The sequence below is a fragment of the Emiliania huxleyi genome (assembly GCF_000372725.1).
Source record: "Emiliania huxleyi CCMP1516 unplaced genomic scaffold EMIHUscaffold_244, whole genome shotgun sequence".
Lineage (NCBI taxonomy): Eukaryota > Haptophyta > Isochrysidales > Noelaerhabdaceae > Emiliania > Emiliania huxleyi.
Window position 1 is genome coordinate 80615 of NW_005200218.1, and position 11027 is coordinate 91641.

At 66.6% G+C, this 11027-nt stretch overlaps 2 protein-coding genes across 2 annotated transcripts; one reads left to right on the top strand and one right to left on the bottom strand.

The window, feature by feature from the left end:
- Nucleotides 1–3929: 3929 nt before the first annotated feature.
- EMIHUDRAFT_115198 (hypothetical protein) lies at nt 3930–6852 on the bottom strand (the record flags this gene model as incomplete). Its single annotated transcript, XM_005778511.1, has 3 exons — nt 3930–4817; nt 4885–5025; nt 5167–6852. 3 exons carry the CDS (start codon nt 6850–6852, stop codon nt 3930–3932), a joined length of 2715 nt encoding a protein of 904 aa, XP_005778568.1.
- Nucleotides 6853–9365: 2513 nt separating this feature from the next.
- EMIHUDRAFT_237047 (hypothetical protein) lies at nt 9366–9737 on the top strand (the record flags this gene model as incomplete). Its single annotated transcript, XM_005778512.1, has 1 exon — nt 9366–9737. One exon carries the CDS (start codon nt 9366–9368, stop codon nt 9735–9737), a length of 372 nt encoding a protein of 123 aa, XP_005778569.1.
- Nucleotides 9738–11027: the final 1290 nt, after the last annotated feature.

Here is an 11027-nt window from a genome sequence, read left to right on the forward strand (position 1 = left end):
ACTGTGCAGAGCACCACTATTATTACTGGTCACTGGAGACTGTGCAGAGCACTCCTATTATGACTGGGGACTGGAGACAGTGCAGAGCCACTAGACTGTGCAGAGCACCATTATTATTACTGATTACTGGAGACTGTGCAGAGCACTCCTATTATGACTGAGGACTGGAGCCTGTGCAGAGCACCATTATTCTTACTGATTACTGGAGACTGTGCAGAGCACTACTATTATTACTGGGGACTGGAGACTTGTGCGGAACACTCGGCGAACGGAGAGGTCAGCACCTACGGGATCATGACCATGTGAAAGAGGGTCAAAAACTGCTATGGAGATGTCCAGGGGGTATATGGGGTATATGGGGGTATATGGGGGTATATGGGGGTATATGGGGAGGAAGGAGAATATCTCGAGGAATCTCCGAGAATTGGATCAATCGTCGCATTTTCCACCCCGCCGCCCCCCTCCCCCAGCCCCCCCCCCCCCCACCCCCACCACGCCCTCCCCTCCCCTTCGAGCCTCGCCTACACAGACAAAAAGAAATCGACGGCGGTCGCGTGGAGGCAGAGGCGATGCTCAAAGAGAGAGAGAGAGAGAGAGAGAGTGTCGAGCCAGGTCACTGCCACACCTACGGGCAGCACGCCTCGGCGTTAGCATCGCGACGACCGGCACACTCTCTCGTGTCCTCGGCGCTAGGACTGGAGCCGGGCAGCGATTGGCAAGCGAGCGGGCTGCGTCGCTCTCTCGCCGGAAAAGAGTGGGGGCAATCGGGCGGGTTCGCTCGGTGTAAGGGTGGGAAACGAGCGGCAGCGGCCGCGTCTCGCGGCTCCCCGATGGCAGCAGCCTCACCTGCGAATGGGAGGTGGCAGGCATTGTGAGGCCGAGGGGGGCGTAGCCGCTCGGGCGCCAAATCGAAGCGCATCGCATGGTGGGAGCGGAGAGGGAGCGGCGGGTTGCGTGAGCAGGAGGCGTCGCGCCGCTCGGGCGTGCAGCTCGCCGCGGCCATATGTGCGTCGACGCGGCGGGGCCAGCGCGAGCGGAACGGGAAAGGCGAGGGTTGGACCTTGTGAGCCCCACGTCGAGGGGAATGTGGGGATCTGTCAGGATCGAGTAGTTCCGGGAGGTTTCTCATATGAAGGGTACTATTTTCAATCAAAAACAGCGCCTTCAGCACAACTATTTCGAGGTCTCGCGGATCTTGGACCTGTGGACCTGTGGCGACGTCGAGGGGAATGTGACGCGCGCTTTTGGATATCTATAAAGAAGGACACCGAGATAGCCAGCCGAACGCCCCGCCTCGATCAGAAAGAGCGCCTTCGGCACTACTCTCTCGAGGTCTCGCGGATCTGAGTGCTGAGATTTGTTTGGATGCAACCTTCGCTGCGGGACTAGTTTACCTCGGCTTCTCCACATGACCCAAGCATCTGCACCGTGAGGTGTGATACATTGGCGCGTAAAGGATCAGTCTGGAGTCGAGAGAGAGAGATTTTTAGCAATACCAAACAACTCTAACACTCACGTTGTTCTGGAGTCGCGTGCCTCCACAACGGAAGTGGGAAGAGCTACGCAGTACCTGACATCCCCTGGGGCCTTGCCACTAAAGGCGGAGGGTTGGGAATCAAACAGCTTTTGTGGCCGCACTGCAGGTCCGGAGGTAACCTCAACGTCCTGCAGCCGGCCGCGGCGCCATATAAGGGTTCGCACCTCAGACCAAGTAGAGAGAGAGGTGGAGCTCACCACACGTAGAGCACCGCCGCGTAAACGGGGAGTGGGGGAGAAGTAAGATGGGGGCCGACGACAGGACCCACAGTCCCGCCAAACGACGCCCGTGAAGAGGCCACCCTCGCCCTCTCGGGGGGACGCCGGTCGCGGCAGGGCTACCTTTCAGGCGCGGGCGCGCGGGCGCGGCGGGCGCGCCGCGGCATCGCCGGCGCTGGCGAGCAAGGGCGGCGAGGAGCTATCGCGGCGTGGGAAGAAGGCGGTGGCGAAGGAGGCGGGCGAGGCGGTATCACGCGAGGAAGGCGAGGCGATTTATCGCGCGACGCTCGAGAATTTTGAGAATTCGTCACCAAGGTCCGGAGGGAACATGGGGAACATCTCACTCAGCCCGCCACTAACTGTCAGCCTCTCTGACTGCCCAGGGTCTCACCACCGCGATGCCGCCCGAGTACCTCCCCCATCTCTGTACACAGCGCTGTACAAGCTCGTCGGCGGGACGCGGGGAACATCTCATGTTCACAATGTCGTCTGTGCACTGTGGCTGTGTGAGAGATTGCTGGAGGTAGAGCAAGCCTGCTCTAGCCTCGCATGTCACTTCCTGTTGTGCCTTGGAGTGCTGGGGGGGGCGACAGGGAGGATGTGGGCTTGAGTTATGTGTACGCCTACTCAGGGTGTGTGGCAGCCCGCTGGCTGTGTGTCTTGTGAGCCTTTTGTGTCTGTGTGTCGCTCGTGCGTGTCGTCATCATCTGTCTAGCGTCCACCCATACCGCGTTGGTGTCCAGTCCGAGCCTGGCTGTTCTTCACCTTTCTACCTAACCTAACTGTGTGTGTGTGTGTGTGTGTGTGTGTGTGTGTGTGTGTGTGTGTGTGTGTGTGTGTGTGTGTGTGTGAGTGAGTGACTCACTCACTCACTCGCACGTCTGTGGCTGCAAACTGTGGCCGCGAAACCAAACAAAATCCTTCCTGGCGGCTCCTCACCCAGCCACAGATTTTCGGCACGACGTACAGCGTCAGCGAAAATCAATTGGTGGACCCTGACGGCACCTCACCGAGATAGCCGCCGGCTCTCGGCGTCTCAGACACACACATATGTGATATGATTGTTGATCGTATAAATAAAAGGCCAGTGTGTTCTAGAGTGCGAGCCGGCTGCCGGGGTGTCTAAACACAAGAGAAATAAACATATAAACGGCGCAAGGCCCATGCCGCGCAGCTCCATGTGGTGCAAGGGGGTGCTGTCAGGCTCTGACACACACCAGCCACACTTATGACACTATCAAGAGGGCGCTGACTATCAAGGGGGCGCTGACGCCGATGACGCCGGCGGCTACGCAGCTGCCCCCCTCCTACGGCGTGATCACGCCGGCGGCGGCGGCCGCCTGGGGAGCGCACGATGGCGGCGCAGGCGCAGGCGCAGGCGGCGGCACAGACCGCGGCGGCCACCCCCACCCAGATGCCGTAGGCATATGACTGTAGGGCCCCAGAAGGCTAGCTGGTAGCTTCATTTGTAGTAGCACAGCCGCCGGTGCTAGAGAGGGGTCCGCAGAGGAGGGTTGAGAAAAAGAGACCCATGACCATCCCATGACTACATGGACCACACTCACGTGTCTTTGCATGTAATTTTGTTACACCCTCATGGGGCACAAGAAGAGGCTCTACGGGGTCTGTGTACGGTCTGTGCTGAGCCGTCGGGCTGTCAGCGCTGCTGTCAGGCCACTGTGTGCTGTCGGGCTGTCGAGGGCACTGTCAGGCTGTCACGTTAGGGCCTGACAGCGACGGGACCCCTCGCCTGTCAGACTCTGCTATGTGTCAGATACGTGCTGTCAGACTGTCGGAGAAAGTGCTGTCAGCGCTGTCAGGCTGTCGGGCACTGCTGTCAGGCGCTGTCACCCGGGGTTTGCTGATGTCAGGCTCTGTGTTGTGTCAGACCAGGGCTCAGTGAGTTTCGCCTTTTTCGGCACATTTCAGGGCATCAATCACAATAGAGACCGCAGGACACTGCGCCTCTGTCGACATAAGACAAGGCACAGACATGACATCAGAACACGAATTCACTCCCACACTTTTGGCCGCTTGAGCCGTGCGTGACCCCCCCCCCCCCCTCAGCCTCACATTCCTCCCCCACCGCCGTGGCGGCCCGCACCGGGAGGGAGAGGAGACCTCTCGCGGCCGTGTCGGGCGCTACGCCCGCCGGCCACCAAGACCGCCGCGCCCTAGTAGTCCTCGTAGTCCTTGTACGCGGTGTAGTGCTTGTAGTACTGGCTCCGCTTCGCCTCCGTCTCGGCCTGCGGCGGGGACGCTGGGCGGGCGGCCGTGCGGCGCGGCTCGGGGCGCCTGGGCGGCGGAGCGACCCGCGGCCGCCCAGCCTGCGGCTCGGCACCCGACGGCCCAAGCCGCGGCGGCGGCTCCTGCGCCGCCTCCGGCCGTGCGCGGGAGAGGGCGTCGCGGCGCTGCTGCCGCTCCACCTCCGCCCGCCACGCCGCCTTGGCCTCCTCCGTCGCCGCCGACGGCGTGGGCGCGACGCCGCCGCCGCCGCCGCCACGGCTGCCGACGCGGGCAGCGCCGTAGCGGCCGCCGCCGGCGCGTGCCTCCGCCCTCGGCCCGTCCGCGGACCACGCCGTCCCGTCGCTCCAACTGGCGCGTGGCATCGGCGGCTGCCGCATCGGCGGCTGCCGCATCCCGCTGCGACCCGGCTGCACCCGCCCCGCAAGCCCGCCCAAGCCGTCCGGCCGCCGCCCCGCCCTCGCATCGAGTGGCGGCACGTCCTTGTGGGAAGCGGCGGGCGCCGCCGCCGCCCCCGCTGCCGCCGCCTCGGCCGCCTCGGCCGCCGGCGCGACCGGAGCTGGGGCCTCCGGCACCTCGGGAACGGTCGTCGGCCCCGACGTCGCCGGCGCCTGCGCCGTCCGCGCCGTCCGCACCGGCGGCGCCGCGGACGACCCGCCACCCCCCCCTTCACCGCCGCCTACTCCTCCTCCCCAAGAGGGCGAGTACTTGAAGTACTTTGCCCGCCGCGCCTCCGCCTCGGAGCGGTCGAGCGCCTCCTTGTACAGCGTGCTCGCCGCCTCTGCGACCGAGGCCGTCCGCGCACTGACGGGCGGCGTCTAAAGGGGAAGAGAGGCGGGAACCGTGAGCAAAGGTGTGAAGACGATCCGCAGTCCGTGCATCGACCGGCGGCGCCTCTGCAGCCGACGCCGGCGCCTGCGGCTTCGAAGTCGCCGCCGCTGTCGATGTCGCCGGTGCGGCCGGAGCCGCGGCAGCGGTCCTCAGGCAGGAGGGCGTAGCGAGCACGGAGAGGGGTGGCCGGTAGGCCTGTGGGACATGTCTCGGACTCATCATGGACATGTCCCGGACATGTCCTGACGGCCTGCTCGTCGCGCTCGCCTGAGGCGCCGCCCCGACAGACGCCTTTGCCCCCGCCTGCAAGCTTCCCGGCTTGGCCAGCCACGCAACCTTGGCGGCCTGCGCTGCCGGCGGCGGCGCCGGCGCCGGGAGCGGCAGCGCGGCCGGGAGCACCGCGGTCGGGGGCACTGCTGTCGGAAGCACCGCCGCCGGATCGGCCAACACCTCGGCCGCTGCCTCCGCCGGCGCCGCTCCTTGCGCCACTTCTTGCGCCGCCCCTTGCGCCGCCCCTTGCGCCGCCCTCGCGCCCCCCGCAGGGGCCAGCTTTGCGAGCCACGCCGCCTTGGCCGCCGCTTCCGACGACGCCTTGGCCGCCGCTTCCGACGCCGCCTCTGCCGCCGCTTCCGACGCCGCCTCTGCCGCCGCTTCCGACGCCGCCTTGGCCGCCGGCTCCGCGGCGGCCGGCGCTGCCTCGGCCTTTGCGCCCCGAGCCGGGGCGTCGAGCTTTTCGAGCCAGGCCGCCTTGGCCGCCGCCTCCGAAGATGCCACCTCCGAGATGGCAGACGGAGGCGGTGGCGCTGCCAGTACCACGGGCGGCGGCAACTGCGCCTCCGAAGCGACCGAAGCCGCCTGGGCCGGAATCACTCCTCGCGCGGCCACCCGAGCCGCCTGGAGCGGCATGGGTGCCGGCAGCACGCCGGGCGCGGCCGCCCGAGCCGCCGGAGCCGCCCAGGCCGCCGCGCCATTCTCTGCGCCCTGGACGGGCGCGTCAGGCTCGGCCGCCGCTGCGCGCGGTACCGCCGCCGCCGTCTCTGTCGGTGCCGCCGCTGCAGGCGGCGAAGGCGGCGAAGGCGGCGGGGGAGGAGGCGCAAGCGGCGGCGAAGACGGAGCGCCCCAAGGAGGGGGGTCGAGGCTGGCCAGCCACTTGGCCTTGGCCACAGCCTCCGTCACCGCCGCCGGCGCCGCCCCCGCCGCCCGCGTCACCGCTGCAGCCGCGGCCGCCGACGCGACCGCCGCCCTCGCGCCCCAGTCGGGAACGTCGAGCTTTGCGAGCCACGCCGCCTTGGCCGCCGCTTCCGACGCCGCCTCTGCCGCCGGTTCCGCGGCGGCCGGCGCTGCCTCGGCCTTTGCGCCACAAATCGGGGCGTCGAGCTTTGCGAGCCACGCCGCCTTGGCCGCCGCTTCCGACGCCGCCTCTGCCGCCGGTTCCGCGGCGGCCGGCGCTGCCTCGGCCTTTGCGCCCCAAGCCGGGGCATCGAGCTTTGCGAGCCAGGCCGCCTTGGCCGCCGCCGCTGGAGCCTCTGCTGTTGCGGCGACCGGCGATGGTGTTGCTGTGACTGCTGGGGGAGGTGCTGCTGCGACGGCTGCTGCGGGCGCCGGGGAGGCTGCTGCTGGGGACGGGAGGGCTGCTGCTGGCGGCGCGGACGCCCTGACCGTCGGCGCGGAGTCGACGCTTGCCAACCACCTCGCTCTGGCGGCGGCCTCCGACACTGCCGCGGCCGCGTGCGAGACGTCCACCCCTCCTGGCACGAGCTTGGCCTTCTCAGCCCCCGACACCGCCGCCTGCGCCCTCTCCCACCTCGTGAGCTCCCGGCCCAGGCGGATGGCCTCCGCCTCAGCCTCCGCCGGCGTGGCCGCCTTCCGCAAGCGCAGCGCCGCCTCCTGCCATCCCAGTGCCGCGACCGCCGAGCACCGGGCCGCGCCCGACACTGCGATCGCACGCGAGGGCGACACTGAGATCGCCGCGGACGATGCCGCGAACAGAAGGGTGAGAGAACACACGGCCGGCCGCGCCATCAAAACCTCCGCTTGAGGTTGCGCGGGGGGTTTCTTTTTCTTTGATTCTTTTCTTGTCGATCCTTTTGTGACCGTCACCGCCCGTCCCGCGTCCACCCATACCGTCGTTGGTCGGACTGTGTTTCGCCTTCCTGTCAATGTATGTTGACATTGAGGTGATGAGGAGTATAAAGGCCGCGCTGTTGGCGGCGGGACGGACGTAAGATAATGAATCGTTGATGCGATCAGGCGTAACAAGTTCAAACAAGCGCGATTGCACAAGGGGTGGAAGAGGGTCTGGCCACCGCGGGGCGAGGGAGGCGGCGGGCCAGATGCCGGATCCGCTGTGCGCGTTCCGGCGTTCGTGTCGGTCAGGGCGCGGCGCTGACCGCGGCGGCCTGGGCCGCGGCGGCGGCGAACGCCGACGGCGGTGGACCATTCCGGCTCATTCAGAGGTAAGCGCGGCCGCGGTGCGTGTGTGGTGCGTGGTCCCATGCGCGATATGCGGGGCGCGAGAGAGTCGAGTGTGATCACGCCCCTGCAACACCAACTAACAACGAAACGAAACCTAAGATACTAGAGGCTGCACCCTCCCCCCACGTGTACATGCAAAAGGTCGACACGAGGTGACAAAGCAATCACGAGATGCAGGGCACGCGCCCTCTCACTGCCCCGGACCCCACGCCTCGATCTTCTTGGGCAGCAGCTGGTCCGACAGGTCCTCTCCGTGGCCTAGACGGCCGTCGGAGCCCTCGCCCCAGGTAAAGAAGGCGCCGTCGGCGGTAACGGTGAGGCTGCGGGATGTTCCCGCCGACACAGCGACGACGCGCCGCCCAGCAAAGGCCTCGACCTTCTTGGGCAGCAGCTGGTGCTGAGTGTTGCCGTGGCCCAGCCGGCCCCCGCCTCCATAGCCCCAGCTCCAGGCAGCGCCGTCGGCGGTGATGGCGAGGCTGTGGCGTGATCCTGCCGACAGCGCGACGACGCGCCGGCCAGCAAACGTCTCGACCTTCTTTGGCAGCAGCTTGTTTTGCTCGTTGCCATGGCCCAGCTGGCCATCCTCTCCATCGCCCCAGCTGCAGACGGCGCCGTTGGCGGTGAGGGCGAGGCTGTGGCTGCATCCAGCCGACACGGCGACGACGCGCCGGCCAGCAAACGCCTCGACCTTCTTGGGCAGCAGCTGGTTCTGCTGGTCGCCGTGGCCCAGCAGGCCCCCGCCTCCATAGCCCCAGCTCCAGGCAGCGCCGTCGGCGGTGAGGGCGAGGCTGTGGCAGACTCCAGCCGACACAGCGACGACGCTCTGGTCAGCAAACGCCTCCACCTTCTTGGGCAGCAGCTGGAGCTGCTGGCCACCGTGGCCCAGCTTGCCAAAGTCTCCCCAGCCCCAGCTCCAGACGCTGCCGTCGGTGGCGAGGGCGAGGCTGTGGCTGTGTCCAGCCGACACAGCGACGACGCGCTGGCCAGCAAAGGCCTCGACCTTCTTCGGCTGCGACTGGTCCTGCTCATCGCCGTGCCCCAGCTCGCCAAGGCCTCCCCCGCCCCAGCTCCAGACGCTGCCGCCGCTGGTGAGGGCGAGGCTGTGGCTCCCTCCAGCCACCACGCTCACGGCGCGCTCACCGCCCAGCGCCGAGGGGAGGCGCGTCGGCGTGTTGAGCTGCGTCACCCCCTCGCCGTGACCGAGTAGCGATGGGCTGGAGGAAGACGCTGAGCCGCACGACGAGAGCCGCCCCTCGCCGTCGATGAAGAGGCTGTGCCGAAAACCCGTCGCCAGCCTCGCCGGCGGGTTGAACTCGCGCAGCAGCGCCGAATAGCACAGCCACCGCACGGCGCAGCCCTCGCCCTCCGGCTGCGCCGGCAGCTCGAAGCCGCGCTCCTGCGCCCACAAGCGGATGCCCTCCGCCGCGAGCGAGGCGTGGAAGAGCAGCGAGACGGCCGCGACGCGGGCGATGTCGGCGGGGCCGTCGAGGCGAGAGACGACGCGCACGAGGAGCTCCGTGGGGAGGTCGAGGAGGTGGACGGGCGGCGGCGTGCTTGGCGAGGGGGCGGCGGAGGCGGCGGAGGCGAGGCGGCGCGAGCGGCGGCGCGGCGGGGTGGACATCGCGAGAAAAAGAAATTTCCGCAGTCCCGCACAGCGCCGACGAAAGACCCCTCTCCTAAAAATCCCTGTGTGGTGGCGGCGTGCCGTCCTCCCATCCCTCCCTTGGGTTGGCCGGTTCTTTCTTTCTTTTAAGGACGAAAGAATCATCAAGTTGGACTTGATGAGCATGGGAGAGACCCATTATGACACAGCCGCATGCTACCTACCACCCGAGAGCCCCGACACGACACGCACGCCTGAGCCCCCCGCCGAGCCCCCAGTCCCCGACCCATCGCCCGCGCACCCACTGCAAAAGCCGTGTCATCCCGCGAACGCCCACGATCCACGCGACTCACGCGGCTCACTCCTCCCTTCTGCTAGGTGCTGCCCGCACCAGGACCTTTCCTCGACCTTTCCTAGACCTTCCTAGGTGCTGCACTTGCCCGCCGGAGCAGCGCTCATGCTGGACGGCTCCGTACGGTGGCGCCTCGTCGACGTGGAGGCGGAGGAGGCCGCCGCCGCCGACGCCTCAACCCCGCGCGGAGGCATCGCGCGCACGTTTAGCAGCCGCGGCCTCACAGACGACTTGTCGCGATGCCTGGTTGCTTTCGAGTACGCGACGCCGCCGCTGCCTCGCGACGACGCGGCTGCGCCGGAGGGGTGGGACGACCGGCTGGCGAGCTGGCGCCGCCTCGCCCAGCGGGCGCTGCTCGAGGCGGCCCTCGGCGCGGTGGCGGCCGCGGCGTGCGCCGGGCTCAGCTCGAGCGTGGTGGTCGACCTGGCAGGGGGTCGGGACAGAGGGGACGGCGGGCCAGAGGTTACTTGGTACTGAAAAATTAATTAAAGGGAGAGGGGTGCCGGACTGGCCCCTACAGGCCCTACGCGCGGCGTGAGAGCTCGGAAGCGAGCTTTGCATGTAATGCATGGCGATCGAGCACGAGGATAGGGGCGCGGTTCTCTCTAGAAAAAAACGACACATGGAATTGGCTTCCCAGGAGCTGTGGACCCTCCCCTGGTGCCTGGACCCTCTCCGGGCCCCAAGCCCCTCCCCCCCCCCTCGGCGATTTGGGGGCATGCGCGCCAGCGGAGTGGCGTTGAGAAGTGTCGTCGCCCAGCTACGACACGGTTAGTCAGTCAGTCACAGAAATCGTCGGTGAGGCTGCTGCTGCCAGCGAAGAAAATGTTGCGCCCATTGCTGAAGTCGTCAGACCCTTCAAGGTTGAACTTCACTTTGAACTGGGCCGTGTCGTGGAACTCGAAGCCGACCGAGGTCTGCTTCTGCTCGTTGGTGAGCGACTGCGGGCTGCTTGGATTTGCCCCGTATCCACTCGGGCCGGCGATATCGTTATTGGCTTCTCTCGTGGCCTTGACGGTGCAGTCACCGGATCCAGTGCTGCAGCTGCTGGTCGTAAAAAGTTGATTTGGATTGGTGAGAATCGCAGGTCCCGTCCGACCGTATTGACCTCCTGCCGAAACTGTGATGGTCTCGCGCAGGGACCATTCGGTAGCGCTGCAACCTCCGGGAGCACTATTGGAATCCAATTGTGAGCAGCGGGCGTCCAGGTCGAAAAAGGTGAACTTGATCACCGTGGGAGGGGGGGTGACGAGGTCTTGGGTGCCGGTCACGACAAAGCTAAACAGCATCTCGGGTTCGAGGTTTGAGTTCCCCTTGAGATTGAAGCGCCCGAAACCTCCCGCTTCAAAGCCATTTTTGGTATTAACATTTGTGTTATATTCGTCTGGGTCAACCACCTCCACTATGAGATCCACTTTGGTGCCATCCGAGGTTTGGCCGACTTGAGGGTAGTTCATGCAACAAGCACGGTTTCCCGTTTTCGCAGCCAGGAGCCCTTTGCATGTCGATGTCCCCGCGGTGAAGCACTTGGAGGTATCCGCGTTGTCTGGCCCTCGGCCGCCCAGGTTGGAATAGACATTGGTTTGTGTGTAAGTAGTGCTGAAATCCATAGTCACGCTGCCCGAGCAAGGGGCAGATGCTGGCGGCGACGGCGGCGGCGGCGGCGGCGGCGACGGCGGCGGCGGCGGCGGCGACGGCGGCGGCGGCGACGGCGGCGGCGGCGGTGAAGCCTTTGAGCATAGACCGTTGGTTGTAAGGGCAACACAG